We start from the raw sequence: 24,532 nt of genomic DNA, 5'->3' as shown, positions 1-24,532 counted from the left end.
AGGCTATCTCCACCGAAAATGAAGGCATTGAAAGAAATCATTGATCAGATGCTGAAGGACGGCATTATTCGGCCCTCTAAGTCGGCGTATTCTTCGCCTATTTTTCTAGTCCCGAAACCCCAAGGTGGCTTCAGGCCTGTGATTGACTATAGGGCTCTCAATCGGAAGGTGGTGTTACAATCTGTGCCCCTTCCCGACCTTCACTCTTGTTTTTCATGGTTTCGGAAGGCTAAGTTCTTTACCATCTTAGATCTTAACCAGGCGTATAATCAGATACCGTTAGCAGAGGAATCCAAACATCTTACAGCGTTCGCCACGGATTGGAATTTGTATGAATACAACCGCGTGCCTTTCGGGCTCCCCACGGGAGCAGCTGTACTCACTAGACTGCTAAACAGGGTCTTCTCCGACATCAAGTTTGAGTACTTGTACCACTATTTTGATGATGTCGTTGTATTTTCGGAGACCTTGAAGAACACCTAGACTATTTGCGAGAAGTTCTCAATCGCCTTCGTAAGGCTGGGTTAACTGTGAAGTTGTCCAAGGTTGCCTTCGCTAAGCCCTCCATGTCATTCCTAGGGCATATTGTGTCGCCTGATGGTGTTGCAGTCGATCACTCTAGAACACAGGCCATCCGTGACTTCAAGCCTCCCAAGGACATCAAAAGTATTGCTAGGTTCATTGGTATGGTGAATTTCTTCAGGAAATTTATTCCAAATTTCGCCAATAGAGCGGCACCCTTGAACTTACTTCGTAGGGAAGGCGTCAAATTTGAGTGGGGACCTTCTCGACAAGCCGCTTTTGAAGATCTCAAATTAGCTCTGTGTAACGCCCCTGTTCTGGCCATGCCCGATTTCTCCAAGAAATTCATCGTCCAAACCGACGCGTCGTCGTCAGCGGTAGCTGCAGTCCTTCTTCAAGAGACTGAACTAGGGAGGCGACCCATCGCCTATGCATCTAGGACTCTATCGGCTCAAGAAGCCAAATATTCCATCTATGAGCTCGAAGGTTTGGCAGTCTTATTTGCTTTAGAAAAGTTCCGTCTCTACCTGGAACATGTCAAATTTGATTTGGAGACCGATAACCAAGCCTTAAGTTGGGTCTTAGGTAGGCCACGTCGTACTGGTCGTATAGCCCGGTGGGCCATCCGAATTTCGGCCTTCCAATTTGATGTTAGGCATATCAGAGGTTCTGAAAACGTGGTTGCCGACGGACTAAGCCGTATGTTTTCTAATGATGTAGAGACGCCTGATCTGGATGATAGTTCTTCACCTCCCGTGTCCATACTATCTGAGGTTAATGCCATCTTAACAGATGCTCCCATGCTTTTTAGGGATATTGAGAAATATCAACGTGAAGATCCGATGCTGGCTACGATCATGGAAACCCTTTCTTCTGGGGAACATGTCGTCCCTTATGTATTGAGGAATGGTGTTTTATGTTGCCCGTCGAGGCATGATCAAAAAATGAAAGTCGTAGTTCCTGCTGTTCTTGTACCCATGATCTTCAAGTACTATCATGAGACCCTATTAGGGGGGCATTTAGGCATTTTTAAAACCCGTGAAAAGATTCGTACCGAGCTCGATAGCTGCAGTCGCTTAAGTGCAGCCAGTATCCAGTATTCGGGAGATAGTAGGTTTGAACCCCACTGTCGGCAGCCCTGAAAATGGTTTTCCGTGGTTTCCCATTTTCACACCAGGCAAATGCTGGGGCTGTACCTTAATTAAGGCCACGGCCGCTTCCTTCCCACTCCCAGCCCTTCCCTGTTCCATCGTCGCCATAAGACCTATCTGTGTCGGCGCGACGTAAAGCAACTAGCAAAAAAAAAAAAAAGATTTGTGAAATGTTCATCTAGAAGAGTATGGACGGAGAAATCAGTGAATTGGTAAAATCTTGTAAATCATGCTGGCTTAGTAAACCTACCATGTCAACTAAGCAAGGGCTTTTGTCTTCTCATCAAGCGTCGCGCCCCATGGAACGTTTCTACATCGATTACGTAGGACCCTTTCCCCAGTCAAAGGGAAACTCTAAGAAGTTCATTTTTGTATGTGTAGATGGTTTTACAAGATTTTCTTGGTTATTTCCGACTAAGCTGGCCACCGCTCAGTCCACCATTACTTGTTTAAATTCCATTTTTGCTTCTTTTGGTCCGTGTCAATATATTGTGTCTGATAATGCTAAAGCTTTCACATCCAATCTCTTTCGTAAATTCTGTTTTGATCTGTCCATATCTCATGTGACTACTTCGGCTTATTATCCTCAACCATCTCTAGCTGAACGGGTCAATCGTAATCTGAGGTCGGCCCTTATTGCCTATCATCACGACGATCATTCTAGGTGGGACACGTCCTTGCATTGGTTAGCTTTTGCTTTGAATTCAGCGGTTCATGAATCTCATAAGTTTACTCCAGCTTCTTTGATGTTCAAATTTGTTCCCAACACGCCGCTCTCTAACCTTTGGTCTCTTAGTGACATTCTACCTGAGACATTAGATCCAGATAATATTAAAGATCTTTGGAAGAAGGCTAAAGCCAATCTTAAAGTGTCTCATGAAAAGGTTAGGGAAAGATATGATCGTGGACGGAGACCCACCAATTTGAAGGTAGGTGACCAGGTGATGGTCAGAAATTTTGTTCCCGCGGGCAAGCTTGCCCCCAGATTTCATGGGCCATGCATAATTGTAGATTTTCTTACGCCGGTCACGTTGTTATTAAGCAATCCAGCCACCGAGAGGATATTTAGGGTTCACCTGTCGCAGGTGAAACCTGTGTAATTTCCGCACTGACTTAGCTCGTTTTTATTTTTTTGTTACATTTTGAAAGAAATCTGAAGGTTATATTTTTGGTTTCATTTTGAGGCCTTCTGCCCTTGGAATTATGTTCTTTGTTTCCTAATATTCATTGTACAACCTCCCCCGACCAGTTAAACTGCTATCCTGTCCTTGCCATGGCCATTACCACGCTCCCGTCTCCTGCTCAACCACACCAGTGGCTAATTAAAATTAAATAAAGATTTCCACGCTGCTGGCCCCTCAGCTCCACCACAAGTATCGTACCCGAAAATCATTATGGTCCAACAAATTCTGCCGCCGAGATCTTAATGTTTCAGTGCCCCCGCAGCGGCGCCGTGCCGCTACTGGACTAGAGCGCGGGCCCGATCTACTTCAGTGAGGTCAACCAGTGTACGGCGAGCCGGAGCCCTCCTCCCGGCCAAGGCTGATGTGCGGCGCACCTCCTGCAACTTGCCCGCGGTCTGTAAACTTTCGCCGCGTTGCGGCGTGCTTCAGCACCACTACCCCTTTCATAGTGTGGGAGAGCGGTATCTCAGGGTACTTGAGGGGTCCGAGCGGCCTCCTCTGGACACAAGCTGCTGCGGCTGGTCTCGCCATCAAGTAATATACTTAACCAGCTACATGGACATTTCATATCAACAATTACTACATTTTTGGATTCAACTGCAATATTTGGTGGACTTAGAAAATTTTTTTTTCCTTTCAAGAATTAAAAGTTTTTCCTTCTGAATTCAACTACTACAAGCATAAAGGCATTACATCAAAAGTTACTACAAAGAATTATGAAACTGGATCCGACCAATTTAAGAAAACTTGTTTGTAAATCCTTCTGCAATTAATTTCTATATCAACATCATAACTTGGACCTTGTTTTAAAACAAAATTTGGTGTTCTTCTGTGTTACCCCTTGGGGGGACTTTTGGGGGGGGGGAGGTCTGTACCGGGCGGTACACCTCCGCGCCGCTAATTCAAACATTGCGCCAGTTGAAACTCCTCTACTGGAGGAAGCCTGAACTTTAACAACCATGTTAATTCTAAGGTTTCTCAGAAGATGTCTCTACTGTAAATTTTGAAGTGTTCTGAACTATGTCAATTTCGATTCGTGTTTGTCTGCTCCATAGCTAGAACTTTGAACATTCTCTAACAGATGTCTCTACCAAAACTGATAACGCTCTCTGGTGTAAAGGAATGAACTGTCCGGAAGAAATTTAACATTCATAAGTTTTGTTTTTGCTAAATTTTGTTCTGTGGTTTGAGAGTTGGTAATATAATCCTTTCTTTCCACCTGTTTTGAATGTAGCCAATCAGGAATTTCTGTAATTAATTTTCCACCAATAAGGTGTTTCTTCTTCTTCGTCTGGTGTATTAGTTTTTGCTATTATCCAATAAAATTTTGTGGGCGGGTTGTAATCATTCATGAAACGTCTCGAATTTTCCGCGAGGGTATATAAACTGCTGATTTTCTGGTCTCCTCGCCACTTCAGTAACATCTTTCCTAGTGTGATTATATAGGAGGGGGCGGGAAGCGCCTCTTTCTTCAGGCAGCTGTTCATCCATCAGGTAATGGCCTTTTAATAACTTCTTTGCTTGCTAGCTCAGCAGTTTAACCCTCCGGGGCAGGTTCCAAACTTTTATCATGTAACTTTCCTTTATATGTAAACGACACTTGGTATAAATTCTGTAACTTTAACTACAAATTGGGATAGAGAGTGCCTTACCCTCTCGAGCTCCCACTCACTTTGTTTTGAGGTGACTACGTTTTCATAACCTTTTTTTTCTTCGCTTCATAATGTAATAAAGTTTTCCTATCGTGTCACCTCCGTAGTATGGGATTAGTCCTTGCATAAGCGGCATTGTGCCAAATAAGTTTAAAAGGTGTATTAGGAGTGCAAGTTACGCCTCCATTCAACTCAGAATTTTGGGCCATGTAATGGACCTGTTTCTTTACTTAATAGGTCTCAGTAGATTGGGTATTATTACCCCTGTTCTTGTGTGCCTGGAGGGCAGCTTGAAGGTGGAGTTTGGTGTGGCCTTTGATGGGCTTGAATTTTGAGAGCGGGTTTGCTCTTTCTTAAAAGTAGATTTTCTGTGTGCCTCGAGCAGGCTTAACTGGTAATTGAGAGCTAGTGCTCCTTGGCATGATTGGGGTTTTCTGCCCCTTTGTTGAACCTTGTTCATAAGTAATGTTGGGCTCATTGCTCAGAGATTGTGAATCTGGGGCTCGAAGCCCAAAATCCATTAATAAACTGTAATTGTACATTCTTAACTTGTTGATATACAACTGTGTTCCTGTTATACTTGTTATTTCTTGATCTCGAAAAGAAAATATAACCTTTGTTAAATTTTAATTAATTTTAATTTCGTAAGTTGAGACCTATTCATCCCAGCACCTTCTTTCACCTCTAACTACCACGGATAACTCCGTAACAATAATAATAATAATAATAATGTTATTGGCTTCACGTCCCACTAACTACTTTTACGGTTTTCGGAGAGACTGAGGTGCCGGAATTTAGTCCCACAGGAGTTCTTTTGCATGCTAGGAAATGTACTGACAAGAGGCCGACATATTTGAGCACCTTCAAGTACCACCGGTCTGAGCCAGAATAGAACCTGCCAAGTTGGATTCAGGAGGCTGGCCAGGCCACTCAATCTGGCGAGGAAAAAAATCTCTTCTGTGTCATCAGCTCATAGAAAGTAGGCATAGTGAACAAGCGATTGAGAGAAATAGTGTCCTAATTTAGGTTTCTCTACAATCCCCTGCGGCAACAGTGTGGCCATAAGAAGCTTTATTTCGTCTTTATTTGTCCAGACACGGTCTTGATCTTGATTCCTTCCTTTTGTCTTACTAAACTGGGATTTATGTGCGATTTCCTGCTTGGCATCTTTTGTCTCTTCAGCCACGTTCTGGCATATCTCGTCATAAGAAAGTAATTGAAATATTTCGCTCAGTTTTGTTTTCCCTAAAAACACTATTTTTACATCACGATGGGAATTTGGATAAAAGCAGGAATTTCTTTGTCCATTTTCAGTATAAGTTGACGAAGAACTTGCAATGGTTGGATTGTAATCAGTATTATCGTCACAACTGTCACCGTCATGATCGCTACTTGAACTGGAATCGAACACGTGTTATCTCTTCTGCGACTGCTGAACATTCGCATCAACTACGCCCAAACCCTGTATATTTGAGCTTATAGTACATTTTCCATGTAAATTCCTGTCACTTACGAATTCCCCTTCGGCAGAACTTACTTCACTAATATCACAATTCTCCCCAATAAATTCCAACATTTTGTTTATCATGACCCGTAAATCGTCTTCCTCTAACAGTGGGAGCCGGTAATTTGTTATAGATGTTTTAGCGGGAAAAAATGTAGAAAAAAAGGATCGAATAGAACCCTGGTCTCAGCAGTTTGGCTGGAAATCATGAAATAGGACTGTATTACGGATGCGTACGAAAATAAAATGTTGTGTAACTCGCGATAAACACACACTCCAGTCGTGAAGGATGAACTCAAGACTGGGGATAATAAATCAGGTCATAGTTCTAAAATGTCATCAGAGAAGTCTGTTCAGTGTCATAATCTCTAGAAATCCCTTCTACAGCAGTATTGCATCCAAGGAACGATTAGGCAATGAGCTAAAGCTTCAGCGGGGAGATATTAGGCCTTAGGTCGTTCTTGCCCGGACTCAGCTGTGTTCTTTATGTTGCAACTTGTAGATGACACATTGGTATTGGGAGAACATAGTTGAAAAAATTCACATCAGAGGGAAGACTCATCCAGAATACGCTGCTATAAAGGAAATAAACCTCTGCAGGCAGGCAACTGAGAAAAAAAATACAATTCGAATCGGCGGATATATCCGCGTTCCCCACCGAGCAAGCGACTTGTTGCCGTAGATCTCGCCTCATCGCCCACCGAAGGGGTTAAGCAAGGTAGCATATCTGAAAGCAGTTTCGGGCTCCTTCAGCTGAGCATTGTCGAACTTTCTTGCATTGGATCCATGTATCTTTCTTGCTTTAGATATTCGGCTTCTAATTGTTGCTACCACAAGGTAGTGGTCAGACTCAGTATTGGCTCCCCTATAACTTCTAACATCCATCAAGTTAGAGAAGTGTCTTGCATCTATTAGGAGGTGGTCAATTTGGTTAAAAGTACTTCCGGGGCCGATGACCTTCGATGTTAGGCCCCTTAAAACAACAAGCATCATCATCAGCAAAAGTACTTCCATCTGGGGACTTCTATGTCATTTTATGTATGTCCTTGTGATTAAAAGTTCTACTTCCCACTACCATATTTCTCAAGGATGCAAAATGTATAAGCCTGATTCTATTATCATTAGAAATATCATGCAAGCTGTATTTTCTAATACAAGGTCTGTATTCATCTTCCTTTCCTATTTTCGCATTCAAATCCCCGAAGATTATTTTAGAGTCTGCTCTTGGGCACTCATAAATTTCATCCATTTCATCATAAAATGAATCTTTACCTTCATCGATCTTCTCTTCAGTTGGAGCATGTGCACAGATACGACTGTAATTCAAGAACTTCCCCCTAATTCTAAGTCTGCACAATCTATGCAGTTTTGCTCGAAAATCCATGATAAGATGTTTTATCTGCTTATTGACAATAAAACCAGTACCAAGCATGTGATCCTTCGCGTGGCAACTATAGAATACCATGTAATTTTTTCTATGTATCACTCCTTCACCAATCCATTTCACTTCTTGAATAGCAGTAATATCCAGTCGATAGTCATCCAGCTGATCAAGCAGCTTTCTTAGGTTTCCACCTTGGTAAAGAGTTAAACATTCCACGAACCAATTCTCAAGTCCTTTACACGTTTGCGAGGTTGTCGTAAAAAGGTCAGGCCGGCTATTTCTTCTTCAGATTTCATAACGAGAGTTTTTTACTTATTGGGTTGTCAGCCCAACGCCAACCCCCAGCAATCCTGGAGGACCAATGTTTTCTTTCGGGGTTGTCTCCCTTAGCTGGTGGGTCCCCATTTTGAAGCGTCGGGAACTCGCTTTGTCGCCCTTACATGACTTAGCTGTGTCCAGGGACCACGGCGTGGACGTGCAAGTATTCTACTTGGTAGGAATAAATGGCATTTCCTGTGCTTTATTAGTACACTTCCACCAACAAGAAGCAAAGCCACAGGACCACATACTACCCCTTCGACCCTCTGTATCTATACTTGGTACAATATAATCAGAGGATTAGTCAGGTAGAGGAGATTCAGAATGTATTTCACCCCCAGTTCCACCCAAATGCTTTGCACTAATTCTATTGCTGTTTGCAAACACATAAAATAATGAAAATGATTAAGCCTCTCTTTTTCTCCTTCCTAAAGGATTTATTAGTAGTCAGTTCCTATGTGAAGTTTGATGAGAACTTCAGGAAAATATATATCAAATAATAGGAATTCTTTGTTGAATTAGTAACAAGATTTTATGAGAAAATACAATCAGTCATTAGTGATCTCCATTAAGGGTTGTGTTTTTCAAAATTTGATATTCTTTTCCTTGTTACTTACTTAAACAAGAAGGAAACATGGATAAATAGAACTAACAAAATGAACATATAATAAGAAATGCCTGTCAGTAGACACTAAGATCCAACACTATAAAATCTTTACTCTCCCGGAAGCCACTTAAAGCTTGTGAAACCCTGTTCCAAATTAAAAATGAAAGAAGAACTGATCAGCTCCTCAAAACTGAGAGAAGAATCATCAGAACTTGCATAAATAAAAAATACCAGATTGAAGGAGTCTGGAGAATTCTTCCCACAATGAAACTGTCTATCAAGAGATTGACATAATCACCGGCACAATGACGAAGGAAAAAAAATAAATATTTTTTTCACATCTTGCGATTGCCAGGAAACAAGATTTTATGACAACTAGTGATGAGAAATCTTGGAAAGAAGTCAGTAGGATGGTGGATCAACAAAATTCAGCAAGATCTCAAAGCCATTGTACTTGAGATAGCAGATGCAGATAAGAAAAATAAAATTAACACCCTTCCTAAGACTTGCAAATTTTTAGTGGAAATGACACGTAGAAGAGCTATAGAGATTTCAGACTAATAGGAAAAAAATATGATTAGAAATGAATGAAAAGGTAGTGGGCAGATTGCAAGAACAAAACATAACTTAATCTAAATGTTGTTCCTGTTAGTCACCACTTTTCAACCTTAATTCGATTTGTATTATCCATTTTACAGACTAAAATCAGACAGTTCAACTTCAATAATGCTTATGTATATCAGCCCAGGTTGGAACACAAAAACTAAGCCAACAGTATACAAATACCAGTTGAACCACACCAAAGGACGACAAAAAGCATTGAAACAGAAAGACTTATAGCTCAAGACTGTTTTAACGATCAAGATTTACAGTTTTTTTTAAAAACTTTCATCATGCTTTTTAAATAAAGTTTTAACTAACATTTCATTTTGTGTGTGTTTCCTATGTTTTTAATGCATCATACATGTCTTACTGAGGATGACCCAATGCCAGGTTGAAATATGTCTATCACACCAGGCAAATGCCGGGACTGTACCTTAATTAAGGCCACGGCCACTTCCTTCCACTTCCTAGGTCTTTCCTATCCCATCGTCGCCAAAAGACCTATCTGTGTCGCTACGACATAATGCAAAAATAAAAAAAAGAAACATGTCTAATTATGTGTGAACTTTCATCTTAATTGGACGTAAAAATATATAGTATTGACTAGGAGGACTAACCCATTCCAGTCTGGGCCTTAATATCCCTAACAAACTTTCTGGACTGGGCATTTCTAAGGATTGTTAAAACATTATATCTCTGTACCTGTAGGAGATATTTGCATGATTCTTTTTCCTTTGTGCTTGTTTGAGCATCTAGTTTTGAAAAATGCTGCTTGCATCATGTCAACTATCACTTGATATAATTTTATATATTATACCATGTTATGCGAATGGAAGAAAGGTCTGACGGATAACTAAGCAAGTACAGTTTTCTGAAATTTATATTTACCCCATTTTGCTAATATAAAATGTGCATTGCAATTACAAAACAACAACGATAATGAGTACGATACAAAAATAATAATTTTTCAATAATAATAGTAATAATTACAATAATGAAAATCGGAGTTCTTATGAAATTTTATTTTAATTGATAAATTTTGTCAAAAGTTACTCAAATGTAAAGTTATTCTTCCATTTACCACAAAAGACTTCTGAGAAAGAGAAAATACAGTCTTCTAAACAGACAATTTTACTAATATGTAGACAATCTTACATATTCACACAAATATGAAATACGCGGGAATATGCGCTAGGCCGTAAAACGAACTCCAATCATAATGAAATGTAAGAAGTTGTTTTGAATTCATATGTCAATAATAAGTTCATTTGCGCATAAACTTATAATATATAATGAAATATCGAAAATATAACTTTCATCAAGCACATGTTTGCCGCGATAAGCCATATCTTAGAGTTCACTGAGTGATATCTACTGATGCATGCTGATCGAAAATATCATAAATTCTCTGACTTAGACATATAATACTGCCATCTGCTTAAATACTCTCGTAACTAATACATGAAGAAACACGATGTAACCACCAGAATGCGTGCATAGCTCTTTCTCGATTTTTAGTGAATTGTCAAACCTTACTACGGCTATGCTCGCAGTGCGGCCTGAGCGTAATTTTGCCCGCTGCGAGCTATGCTCGTAGTTAGACCGGAAAGAGTTAAAATAGTTTTGTACAATTTTGTAAGAAGAACCAAACAGTGCAACCTTCAAAGAGAAAATGAACATGGAATGACTCAAGTGGTCCAGTGTGGCTAATGAAGTTAATAATCAAGAACCAGTCGTTCAACCAGGTCAGGAATGGCATGAATGAAGCCTCCATGTAGTGGCGAGGATAGGAATTATGCCAGCTGCCGAAGCCTATCACACTCCTCTGGGCAATGATTAATGACTGACAGATGAAATTAAATGATATTGGAGAGTGTTGCTAGAATGAAAGATGACAGGGAATACCAGAGTACCCAGAGAAAAACCTGTCCCGCCTTCACTTTGTCCAGCACAAATCTCACATGGAGTGACCGGGATTTGAACCACGGAGCCCAGCGGTGAGAGGCTGCCGCCTGAGCCACGAGGCATATTTATTTATTTTTGAAATGCAGATACTTTTATGTATTAGTGAAATTTCTTTCATTTTAATGTATGTTGAGTTTGGTTGTAAAATCACAAGAATTAGTCGGAGCTGCTTCAAGCAGACCCTTGCAGATAGGCTGAGTGTAAGAGGGTTAACATCTCTGTGGCATATACTATCCATTCTCAACATGAACTAATAGCTGCAAAACTACACTAATGTGTATGCATTCATGACAACTTCAGCACGAATTGAAGATGAAGAATACATTTCATGTGTCTTTTAAAAATATTTTTATTATTAGGCCTATTTATTGATGATGTTTAAAAAATAATGTGGAATATAGGTCTCTCCATTTTGGAAGTATTAGCAGCAGGCTTCTTTCAACAATTTACCTTTTTTTAAATGGTATACTCTAGTCTGACATTGATATTTACATCAGAATTCATGCCGTAATATTTATTGCAGAACTCGGAGTGTGGCTTTGGTACAGCACCAGTAACACCAAACTCTGCATCTCCAGGCAGTCCACATCAAGATTCCACTCCTTCAAACTTGTCTCTGGAGCCAGATCCTGTCCTGTTTGGTAAGCTGGCTGGCCGACAGGAACTCCGCGTCAAGTTGAAACAAACTGAAGGTGTACATGGGCCAAAGGTGAATTTGGAAATCAACCTGGGGTCCTTGACTACATTTCTCTCAGCGCGCCAGCTGCATGTACTCATAGAACTGCTTCATGGCTTAGCTACACCTGACCTTGAAGATACAAGGTAATATTTTGTACCAAACCAAATTATTACCTAACTGTATCATCAAAGCATCTAGAGTAGACCACTTTTCATGCATACTTTTCAGTAATTCTGCTATAAATGCATTGAAATCTTGTTAAGTTTTTTCCTCATTAGGACATTTTCTCACCTAGCATGTCCCAAATTCGAAGTCCCAATTTCCATCATATTAAATCTATGCAAAAAATACCTCACTTATTGTGCCACAAGGTTTCATTTTTACCACATAGTACGATCACACTTTTCTCAGTCCTGAAAATGTTCATTGTCATCACTTGTGAATGGAGTGTGATTTCTAACCCAGAGAGCCCTTGCCTCAGGAGGTAGGTTGGGGAAAATTGTGCAGTAATGGGAAGAGGCCTTGAATTCCTGAACTTCACAGGGTAAATTGCACGTTTGGGAAGGAAGCTGTTAGCCTCAGGAAACAGACAGGAAAAGAAAGAAAAAAGGAGGAGGTCCAATGATTAAAAAATGAATGCAAAGAAAAAAACTCCCTAGGCTTTGCGAACCTAATACCATTGGGGTCAGAAGAGAACAAGAGTTGACAAAAAAAGGAAAATCCTTGCTGAACTGGGAATCAACCACAAGATTTCTGGGTAAGAGGCAAACATACCACCCTTACTTCATGGAATAGGCCTGTTAGTATGCCTTAGAAATGAGTATACCTGGCATTAATAATAAGCTGTTTCACCTTGACTACTTCAGGATAATATTTTGTAATGGAACCCACCCTAGAGACTGGCATGACAGCCCTTCGTGGGCCTTGGCCTTCTGAAGAAGTTTTTCCCATTCTTTTCTGATAAGTGCATAGCTCCTCAAATTCTTGATTCCAATTATCTTTACATATCCTCTCACCCCTTCTTCCCACCTTAGCTTTGGTCTGCCAACTTTCCTGATTCCTTCTGGCACTGCATTAAATATCTTCTTTATCATTCTGTTATTAGCACGTAGCACATGTCCTGCCCACTCCAACCTTCTGATCTTTATACAGTTAACAATGTTTGGTTCGTTATATAAATGATTCAGTTCATCATTATATCTTCTTCTCCAGACACCATTTTCTTCCACTGGCCCAAAAATTTGATTCAGAATCCTTCTTTCAAATATACCGTGCTGTCTTGCATCAGATTTTGAGAGTGTCCAGGTCTCAGCTCTATATGTTAATACAGGATTCAATAAAACTTTATACATTAGGACTTAAGTTTTCCTGAACAGCACCTTAGACTTCAGATGTTTTCTGAGACCATGATAACACTTGTTAGCAGACAGTATATGTTTTTGGATTTCAGAACTAACATTGTTCTTGGAATTAACTTCTGAGCCAAGGTAGGTAAAGCTACGCACAACATCAAACTTATACGAGCCAATTAATGTAGACCCACTAGGGTAGTCTTTCTTGGTTACAGGCATGTACTTAGTTTTTCTTTCATTAATCTGTAAATTCATATTTCTTGCTGCTTTTTCGAGGCTTGTGAAAGCTTCTTTCAATGCTCTTAGTGTTCTTGCGATTAAATCAATATCATCTGCATATGCCAAAATTTGAACTGATTTATATAAGATGGTTCCCCTTGTGTTGATACTCGCATCTCTAACAACTTTCTGCAGAGCTATATTGAACAAAAGGCATGATAATGAATCTCTTTGCCTAACTCCGTTCTTGGTCGTTACCGCACTTGATAACATATTCTGGACCTTAATTTGATTCAGAGTATTTTCCATAGTAGCGTTCACAAGGGCGATCAGTTTTCTAGGGATCTTAAACTCTTCCATTGCTACATAGAGATTACTTCTATCAATGCTGTCACAGGCGGACTGAAGTCAATGAAGAGATGGGGTGTATCAATTCCCAGTTCTTTACATTTTTCAAGTATCTGGCGCATTGTGAAGATCTGATCAATAGTAGATCTTCCTTGTTGAAATCCGCATTGATAGTCGCCAACCGCATTTTCCAAGTAAGGCACCAATCTGCTAAAGAGAATATTGGAAAATATTTTGTAAGCAATGGATAATAAGCAGATACCTGTATAGTTAGAACACATCATGATATCACCTTATCTATTGGGCAGATGCTACCCATATCTTGGCCACTAGTTTGTGAAAGTGTTTAACAAATACTTTTCCAGCATTTTTTACAAGCTCTGATTGTATTAAATCCATTCCCTGGGCTTTGTTATTCTTTAACTTCTTAATGCCAAGCTCAACTTCCTCAGTATTAGGTATCGGTATATCTATGTCTGATTTTCTTGTATTTACAGGCAGTAAGGTTACTTGGTTATCACTCGGACTTTCATTCAACAGTTCATCAAAATATTGGGCCCATATTTCTAGTATTGCTTCCTCACTGCCCAGTATTATACCATCTTTATCTCTATACAAACTTGTTCTAGGCTGGAAATCCTTACAACTTTTATTTAACTTCTGATAGAAAGCTCTCACACCATTCATTCCTTTCAGCCGTTCCATTTCTTCTAATTCTTTCCTCTCATTCTGTCTCTTTTCCTTCTTGTGCAATCTCTTTTCTTCTCTTCTGGAAGTTCTCTACTCTTCCACTGCTTTTCGGGTGTGGTTCCTCTGTTGCATTCTCTTGTATGCTTCATGCACACTCTTCATCAAACCAATTGTTGTGCCAGACTTTTTCTTCCCCTCCTAAAAATTCAATTGCAGTTTTTAATAGTGCAACTTTAAGATTCTTCCAGGTTTCATCAATACTCTCACTATTAGGCAAATCGGTCAGGGCCTCATTAAGCAAGCTAGCATATCTGAGAGCAGTTTCGGGCTCCTTCAGCTGACACTGTTGAACTTTCTTGCATTGGATCCATGTATCTTTCTTGCATTAGATATTCAGCTTCTAATAGTTGCTACCATAAGGTAGTGGTTAGAGTCAATATTGGCTCCCCTATAACTTCTAACATCCATCAAGTTAGAAAAATGTCTTGCATCTATTAGGAGGGGGTCAATTTGGTTAAAAGTACTTCCATCTGGAGACTTCCATGTCATTTTTTATATGTCCTTGTGATTAAAAGTTGTACTTCCCATTACCATATTTCTCAAGGATGCAAAATGTATAAGCCTGATTCCATTATTATTAGAAATATCATGCAAGCTGTATTTTCTAATATAAGGTGTTCATTCATCTTCCTTTCCTATCTTCGCATTCAAATCCCCGAAGATTATTTTACAGTCTGCTCTTGGACACTCATTATAAATTTCATCCAATTCATTCGTCGCTCTTCTCTTCATTTGGAGCATTTGCACAGATACGACTGTATTCATGGACTTCCCTCTAATTCTAAATCTGCACAATCTATGCGATTTTGCTTGAAAATCCATGATAAGATGTTTTATCTGCTTATCTATATATATATATATATAAAGTAACTTGGACTGACTGACTGACTGACTGACTGACTGATTCATCATCGCCGAGCCGAAACTACTGGACATAGAGAAATGAAATTTTGGGGATACATTCATATTAACATGTAGGTGCTCGCTAAGGGAGGATTTTTTGGATATTCCGTCACTAAGGGGGTGAAAAGGGGGGTTCATTTTTAAAATGAGAATATCCATATCTCAAAAACTTAAAGGTTTAGAGTAATAAAATTGGTATTTGATTTCTCCTTTAAAAATAAAGAAACATGAATTTTTTTGTTTTCAGAAAATCCGATGAAGGGGGTGAAAAGGGTGGGGGAAAAGAGTTGAACACCTTTTATGTGGAGACTTATATCTCAAAAACTGAAGATGTTATAGTCGTAAAAATTTAAATTTGGAACCTCCTTTAAAAATAAACACGTATTTTTTATTTTTGGAAAATCCAAATAATGGGGGTGAAAAGGGCAGGTGAATTTTTAAAATGAGTGTATCTATATCTCAAAACTGTAAAAGTTTTCAAACGTAGAATTTGGTATTTAGTATCTCCTTTCAAAATAAATAAACACGTATTTTTTTGTTTTCGGAAAATCCCAGTAGGAGGGGCGAAAAGGAGTGAAGAATGGGTTGAATGCCTTTAATGAGGATACTTATATCTCAGAAACTGAAGATATTACAGACCTGAAAAAAGGTATTTGGGATCTCCTTTAAAAATAAAGAAACATGTACTTTTTGTTTTTGGAAAATCCAAATATTGGAGGGTTGAAAGGGGGGTGAATTTTTAAAATGAGTTTATCTATATCTCAAAACTTTCAAAATCTACAGATGTAAAAATTGGTACTTAGAACCTAATTTCAAACTAAAGAAACACATATTTTTTTTGTTTTTGGAAAATCCCAATAGGAGGGTTGAAAGGGGGTGAAAAATGGTTGAATGCCTTTAATAAGGATCCTTATATCTCAGAAACTGAAGATGTTACAGACCTGAAAATCGGTATTTGGGATCTCCTTTATAAATAAAGAAACATGTATTTTTTGTTTTTAGAAAATACAAACAGTGGGGGGTTGAAAGGGGGGTGAATTTTTAAAATTAATGTATCTATATCTCAAAACTGTAAAAGTTTACAGATGTAAAAATTGGTATTTAGAATCACTTTTCAAAATAAAGAAACACTTATTTTTTTGTTTTCGGAAAATCCCATGAAGGGGGTGAAAAGTGGGGGGGGAAATGGGTTGAACACCTTTCATGAGGAGACTTATATCTCAAAAACTGAAGTATGAAAATTTCAATTTGTAACCTCCTTTAAAAATAAAGGAAAATGTACTTTTTTAGAAAATCCAAATAATGGGGGGGGGGGTGAAAATTGGGGTGAATTTTTAAAATGAGTGTATCTATATCTGGAAACTGTAAAAGTTTACAGACGTAGAAATTGGTACTTAGAATCACTTTTGAAAATAAAGAAACACCTATTTTTTTGTTTTTGGAAAATCCCAATAGGAGGGATGAAAAGGAGTGAAAAATGGGTTGAATGCCTTTAATGAGGATACCGTACTTATATCTCAGAAACTGAAGATATTAACAGACCTGAAAAAAGGTATTTGGGTTCTCCTTTAAAAATAAAGAAACATGTACTTTTTGTTTTTGGAAAATCCAAATATTGGAGAGTTGAAAGGGGGGTGAATTTTTAAAATGAGTTTATCTATATCTCAAAACTTTCAAAATCTACAGATGTAAAAATTGGTACTTAGAATCTACTTTCAAAATAAAGAAAAACATATTTTTTTGTTTTTGGAAAATCCCAATAGGAGGGTTGAAAGGGGGTGAAAAATGGTTGAATGCCTTTAATAAGGATCCTTATATCTCAGAAACTGAAGATGTTACAGACCTGAAAATCGGTATTTGGGATCTCCTTTATAAATAAAGAAACGTGTATTTTTTGTTTTTAGAAAATACAAACAGTGGGGGGTTGAAAGGGGGGTGAATTTTTAAAATTAATGTATCTATATCTCAAAACTGTAAAAGTTTACAGATGTAAAAATTGGTATTTCGAATCTCCTTTCAAATAAAGAAACACGTAACTTTTTTTTGGAAAATCCCATGAAGGGGGTGAAAAGTGGGGGGGGGGGGGAATGGGTTGAACACCTTTCATGAGGAGACTTATATCTCAAAAACTGAAGTCATGAAAATTTCAATTTGTAACCTCCTTTAAAAATAAAGGAAAATGTACTTTTTTAGAAAATCCAAATAATGGGGTGGGGGTGGGGGGTGAAAAGTGGGGTGAATTTTTAAAATGAGTGTATCTATATCTGGAAACTGTAAAAGTTTACAGACGTAGAAATTGGTACTTAGAATCACTTTTCAAAATAAAGAAACACTTATTTTTTTGTTTTTGGAAAATCCCAATAGGAGGGATGAAAAGGAGTGAAAAATGGGTTGAATGCCTTTAATGAGGGTACTTATATCTCAGAAACTGAAGATATTAACAGACCTGAAAAAAGGTATTTGGGATCTCCTTTAAAAATAAAGAAACATGTACTTTTTGTTTTTGGAAAATCCAAATATTGGAGGGTTGAAAGGGGGGTGAATTTTTAAAATGAGTTTATCTATATCTCAAAACTTTCAAAATCTACAGATGTAAAAATTGGTACTTAGAATCTACTTTCAAAATAAAGAAACACTTATTTTTTTGTTTTCGGAAAATCCCAATAGGAGGGGTGAAAAGGAGTGAAAAATGGGTTGAATGCCTTTAATGAGGATACTTATATCTCAGAAACTGAAGATATTAACAGACCAGACAGTTAGTGTATGGAATCTCCTTTTAAAATACAGAAACATTTACTTTTTTGTTTTTGGAAAATCTAATTAATGGGGGTTAAACAGGAGTGACAAATTGGGGTGATTTTTTAGAAAGACTATATCTATAGTATATCTCAGAAACGTAAAATGTTACAGACGTAAAAACTGGTATTTAGAATCTCCTGTTGAAGTAAAGAAACAGGTATTCTCGGAAAATCCAATGAAGGGAGGGTGGTGAAAATAGAAAAAAATTAATTGAATTAATTGTATGAGGATACTTACATCTAATAAAAACTAAAGTTGTTTCAGACGTGAAAATTGGTATTTATATCTTTTTTAAAAATTAAACGACGCATTTTTGTGTGGGGGGGGGGGGGGTGAAAAGGAGTTGAATTCGTTTCATGGGGACACATATCTCAAAAACTGAAGATAATCGGTATTTAGAAGATCTTTACAATTGAAAATGAAAACCTACAACCTGTTTTCCGGTCATTGGCGGGGCAGGGATGTAATGAATGAAACTTATATAGGCTGTTATCACAATGGGGTCGCCACTCCCAAGGTGATTTATTAATGAGTGATGAATGCTATGAAATGATAATGGAGTGTGTTTCTGGAATGAAATATGACAGGGAAAACCGGAGTACCCGGAGAAAAACCTGTGCCGCCTCCGCTTTGTCCAGCACAAATCTCACATGGAGTCACCGGGATTTGAACCACGGTATCCAGCGGTGAGGGGCCGACGGGCTGTGAGCCAAGGAGGCTCTATCCTTTACTATTAAAGAAACAAATATTTTTCCCCGGAAAATTCACTTAAGGGGGGGAGTGTGATAGTAAGTGAAGAAAAGTGAATTATTTTTATTGGAATACTTATATCTCAAAACTGAAGTGAACATTGGTATTTGGAATCTCCTTTAAACATAAAGAAACACGCCTTCTTTTTTTTTTTCGGGGGGGGGGGGTAAGTCAACTTAACTGCGGTGGGGTGAAAACGGAGGTGGGACCAATTGCTTTTACTGTTCCTAATGAGCCTCTGTGGCTCAGGCAGCAGCGCGCTGGCCTCTCACCGCTGGGTTTCGTGGTTCAAATCCCGTTCACTCCATGTGAGATTTGTGCTGGACAAAGCAGAGGCGGGACAGGTTTTTCTCCGGGTACTCCATTTTTCCCCGTCATCATTAATTCCAGCAACACTCTCCAACATCATTTCATTTCATTTGTTATTCATTAATCATTGCCCCAGAGGAGTGCGACGGGCTTCGGCAGCCAGCACAATTCGTATCCTCGCCGCTAACTGGGGGCTTATTCATTCCATTCCTGACCCGGTTGAATGACTGGAAACAGGCTGTGGATTTTCAATATACTTATTCTGATCATAAACCGATCATTTTTAATCTTTCCTGGGTTCGTTTTCAAGAGCCATCTTTTCCTTTGGAGAACCTTCTTAGATTAAAGTAGATTCTTCTGGCATATAAATAAAAATTTAAAGACATTTGAAATAAACAATAGGAATGAGATTGACCTCTTAATAAGGTCAATAATGCACAGAAGTGTGTCATTCGTATCGCCAAAAGTCCTGTGCACTTGCCTAAGGGCGACAATGTTGCTGGTCATACTGTCATCATTGACGATGGCAGCAGATGTAATTTACCGCCAAGTAGCGGTTTTGCATCTTGCTGTGGAGTCCAGAACAACAATAATAATAATAATTATTATAATAATAATAGTAATAATAATAATAATAGTAGTAATAATAATAATAGTCATAATAATAATAATAGTAGTAATAATAATAATAATGTGCGGTCCGCGCTGGAAACGGGTCCTGAACGGGTAATGACTACGATTGCAGTCCGGCCGCCGGTTCAGTACTGCCAAGGCACCCAAGACGACACCACGCCGGATCTCCTCAAGGATATGATACACATTAAAAAAGCTTATAGGAAAAGATGGCAAAGATTTAGGGACCCAACTGACCTGGTGGAATACCTGGAAGTAGCCCGGGAAGTATGAAATTGATTGCTGGAAAGAAAGATTGAAAAATGGGAGGAAACTTGCCGTAATCTATTAGAATACGAGTCAGATCACGAATTTTGGCGGATTCTCTTAGAAAACCACTCAGATCGCGAATTTCGGTGGATTAAGTATAAAACAATAAGCATTCAATTATAAATTTCATTATAATGCCGTAGCGAAGTACGGGTATCTTGCTAGTTGGCAATAAAACCAGTACCAAGCATTTGATCCTTCGTGTGGCAATTATAGAATACTGTGTAATTTTTTCCATGTATCACTCCTCACCAATCCATCTCACTTCTTGAATAGCAAGTAATATCTAGTCGATAGTCATCCAGCTGATCGAGCAGCTTTCTTAGGTTTCCAGCTTGGTAAAGAGGTAAAATATTCCACGAACCAATTCTCAAGTCCTTTACATGCTTGCACGGTCGTCATAAAAGGGTCAGACCGGCTATTTCTTCTTCGAATTTCGTAACGAGAGTTTTTTACAGATTGGGTTGTCAGCCTAACGCCAACCCCCAGCAATCCTGGAGGGCCGATGTTTTCTTTTGGGGTTGTCTCCCTTAGCTGGTGAGTCCTCATTTTGAAGCGTCGGGAATTCCCTTTTTCGTCCAGGGGCCACGGTGTGGCAAGTATCGGACTTGGTAGGAATAAATGGCATTTCCTGTGCTTTATTAGTACACTTCCACCAGCAAGAAGTGAACCCACAGGACATACTACCCCTTTGGTCCCCCTTGATTATCAATGTTGATACAAAAACCTTGGAAGGCATACAGATGTACAGATATTGAAATAACTTACCTGGATCACATTTAGTAACTAGTGCTTGTTTACATTATTATGCACGGGTTGAATGGATAGATTGTTACATTATTCCGTCCTGCAATAGTTTTTTTTTTTCTTTTCTTTTTTCTTTCCTGATTCATTCAGTGGTTGTAATGTTAATGTGTTCTTAATTTTAGCAATGTTGCACCAAGATCACGGTGTGTAGAGAAGCCTATGGATCCATCTGATTTCCACCGTGTGGAACAGGAACTCCAGCAACAACTACATCCTCTCTCAACAGTGAGAACCAAAGGACTGCAGTATACCCAAGGATGGTCCACTGCATCTTTAGGTGTGTTACTATTTAGTTAAAAGAATCAAAATATGTAATTAAAGAATTTGGGACATTTTAAAATTTAATCTGTTACATGCCGAAGTTTAATAGTCTATACTATATAACAAATGAGAGAGAGTTGCTATAGTAGCCCCTTTGTATAAAGGAATGGGTGATAGACATAAAGCTGATAATTACAGACCAGCCACATACGTTGAATGTAAGCTTTGGGAAAGCATTCTTTCTGATTATATTAGACATGTTTGTGAAATTAATAACTGGTTCGATAGAAGGCTGTTCAGGTTTAGGAAAGGTTATTCCACTGAAGCTGAACTTGTAGGATTCCAGCAAGATATAGCAAATATCTTGGATTCAGGAGGTCAAATGGACTGTATCTTGCTTGACCTATTTAAGGCATTTGATAGGGTAAACCATGGGAAACCACTGGCAAAATGAGTGCAGCTGGACTAGACAAAAGAATGACTGAATGGGTGGGTATATTTCTAGAAAATGTAACTCAGAGAATTAGAGTAGGTGAAGCTTTATCTGACCATATAATAATTAAGAGGGGATTTCCTCAAGGCAGTATTATTGGGCCTTTATGTTTTCTTTGCTGGCGGGACCTAGTGTTTACAGTTCACTAAGTCTTCTGGTATAGGCTAGAGCAATTTTGTTACTTTCATTGATCTGTCTCTGTCTTATCCTTGGCTTTGACAATATGAAAGTGACTGAGGTATGAGCGATGCTAGTAATACCATTCCTTATGCAGCCAGTCCCTGCTATGAATGGCGTGCAAATGTTGCTCATAGGGTCGGTTGGTGCATGCATTTCAGTGGGCTTGGTAGACTGATATGTAATAGCAACTTCTGGCTTGTTGAGGAAAGCAACAGGAAACTACCTTACCCCTCATTTCCCTAGTACGCCTCTTCAGTGATGCCTTGGCCATTTATGACAGCTGATGGCGGAGGTGTTGAGGATCCAACCGGCCTTAGGGCTGATGACTGAACTTACATACATGAGTAAAAAAGTGGTATCAGAGATATAGGCTTTTTGCAGATGATGTTATTCTGTATAGAGTAATAAGTAGGTTACAAGATTTTGAGCAACTGCAAAATTACCTTGATAATGTTGTGAGATGGACAGCAGGCAATGATATGATCATAACCGGGGTTAAAAGTCAGGTGGTTTGTTTCACAAGTAGGAAAAGTCCTCTCAGTTTTAATTACTGCATTGATGGGGTGAAAGTTCCTTTTCGGGATCATTGTAAGTACCTAGGTGTTAATATGAGGAAAGTTCTTCATGGGAGTAATTGCAGAAATGGGATTGTAAATAAAGGGTACAGATCTCTGCACATGGTTGTGAGGGTATATAGGGGATGGAGTAAGGATGTAAAGGAGAGGCCATATAAGTCTCTGGTAAGACCCCAATTAGAGTATGGTTCGAGTGTATGGGACCCTCACCAGGATTACTTGATTCAAGAACCGGAAAAGATCCAAAGAAAAGCAGCTCGATTTGTTCTGGGTGATTTTCAAGAAAAGAGTAGCGTTACAAAAATGTTGCAAAGTTTGGGCTGGGTAGACTTGGGAGAATAGTGACAAGCTGTTCGACTAAATGTTATGTTCCAAGCTGTCATTGAAGATATGGCTTGGAATGACATTAGTAGACGAATAAGTTTGAGTGGTGTCTTTAAAAGTAGGAAAGATCACACAGTATGAAGATAAAGTTGGAATTCGAGAGGACAAATTGGGGCAAATATTTTGTTTATAGGAAGGGGAGTTAAGGGTTGGAATAACTTACCAAGGGAGATGTTCAGTAAATTTCCAATTTCTTTGTGATCATTTAAGGAAAGGCTAGGAAAACAATAGATAGGGAATCTGCCACCTGGGTGATTGCCCTAAATACAGATCAGTAGTGATTGATTGATTGCTGCACATGTTTTAAATCACTAAATCAAAATAAATTTTACTATGCGTTAATAATGGACTACATTGTGTGGTATTTTATATTTTGTGTGTAGGCTGAGGGTTATGTCTATGGAACGTAACAGAGAATCATTTGAATAAGGGTATAAAATCAGACAAAGCAGAAGATCTTTAGTCCAATATCGTTATGAATCTAGCTCTTGTTTTAGAAATATATGTAAGGACTTTCGTATGGGGACCTGCAGGCTAGTTGGTAGATTGTCCAATGCAGCTTGGTGCAGCTCGTTGCTTAGCAGCTTAGTTACTTCTTACCAACTCTTGCCAACTGAGACTTCGTCATCTAGGAGAAGGGGAGACATTTCAAGAAGTTTGTGTGGCATAAGGAGTTAGACTTCGTTTAGGAATTTTTGTTGTGTGGTTGCTCCTTCTGTGAATCAGAGGTAGGCTCTCAGTCTCTGGATCCCAAGATTGCAGATTCAAACCCAGCAGAGGTTGTCAGATTTTTGAAGGCCAGAAAAAGTCCATTTGATACCCCATGTTGTATGATGATGTCACATAAAAGATCTCTGTTGACACATTCGGTGTTTACCAGACAGAATCATTCAGGCTCAGCCATAAAATGCCAAAAAGAGATCAAGTTTACTGTACCATCTGTTAGAGTAACACAGAACATCAAAATTGACATGCAGGCAGTCGTAATGGCATCAAATTAAAATGCCTGCACATGATAGCTTTGGCCGTACAATTCTTCTTCTTCTTCTTCTTCTTCTTCTTCTTCTCCTCCTTCAAGTTATATGAGTTAAGATTCATGTCATTTACCAACATGTTATAATTTATGCTGCATGTCCCTTATTCATTTTTACCCTTTTTGTTTTTCAGAACACTGGGTTTATTATTATTGTTATTATTATTATTATTATTATTATTATTATCCATGGCTAAATGGTTAGCATGCTGGCCTATGGTCACAGGGATCTCGGGTTCGATGTTCGTCAGGGTTGGGAATTTTAACCATCATTGGTTAATTTCACTGGCACGGGGGCTGGGTGTATGTTGTCGTATGTACGACATTGTAACTGGTGTAAAACCTTCAATTATTATGTTAAATATATTTTAATTATAGTTTATTTAATGCTAAATTATCTTTTATTGAATGTTAAACATGACTAGTACATGGTTTCCCTGTAAATATGTAGTATAAATTTGTATAACCTCAAATACGTATTGTGTATAAGTTTAACCTCAAAATCTAGATAGTCGAAAGCGGTAGAAAATACCATAATGTTCATATGTTAGACTTATTGTACTATAATTTGGTATATATGAAGGGTTCTGGAAACTTACTGTAAGGTTTTATTATCCAGATACATGTAGAGACATTACGAATGTTGTAGATATTTCCATGTGCGTTTGTAAATAGTAAACGAAAGTTTGAGTACCCATTCGACTAGCTGGTCGATCGATGTTTCGAGAGTGTGCCATTAGAGTGTTGTAAGAACTCTTCCAGAAGTCGATCATTCTAGATGGTTGATCGAATAGTATATATATCGAGCTGTCAGTCAGTCAAGTCAGTTCTCAGTTCTTGGGACTCAGGCAAGTGATG

The 24,532-nt window shown here is 38.7% G+C and overlaps 1 protein-coding gene across 1 annotated transcript in view; it reads left to right on the top strand.

Moving 5' to 3' along the window:
- Positions 1-24,532, top strand: part of Atg2 (Autophagy-related 2) — a 412,975-nt gene that overhangs the window by 84,957 nt on the left and 303,486 nt on the right. The window contains exons 6-7 of the mRNA XM_067136531.2: positions 11,414-11,712; positions 20,871-21,025. Of these exons, the coding sequence (XP_066992632.2) occupies positions 11,414-11,712; positions 20,871-21,025 (454 nt within the window). The remainder of the gene's footprint in view (positions 1-11,413; positions 11,713-20,870; positions 21,026-24,532) is intronic.

Source organism: Anabrus simplex, chromosome 1 (assembly GCF_040414725.1).
Source record: "Anabrus simplex isolate iqAnaSimp1 chromosome 1, ASM4041472v1, whole genome shotgun sequence".
NCBI classification, from domain to species: domain Eukaryota; kingdom Metazoa; phylum Arthropoda; class Insecta; order Orthoptera; family Tettigoniidae; genus Anabrus; species Anabrus simplex.
The sequence above is the reverse complement of the archived record's forward strand: the minus strand, read 5'-3'. Positions and strand labels throughout refer to the sequence as shown.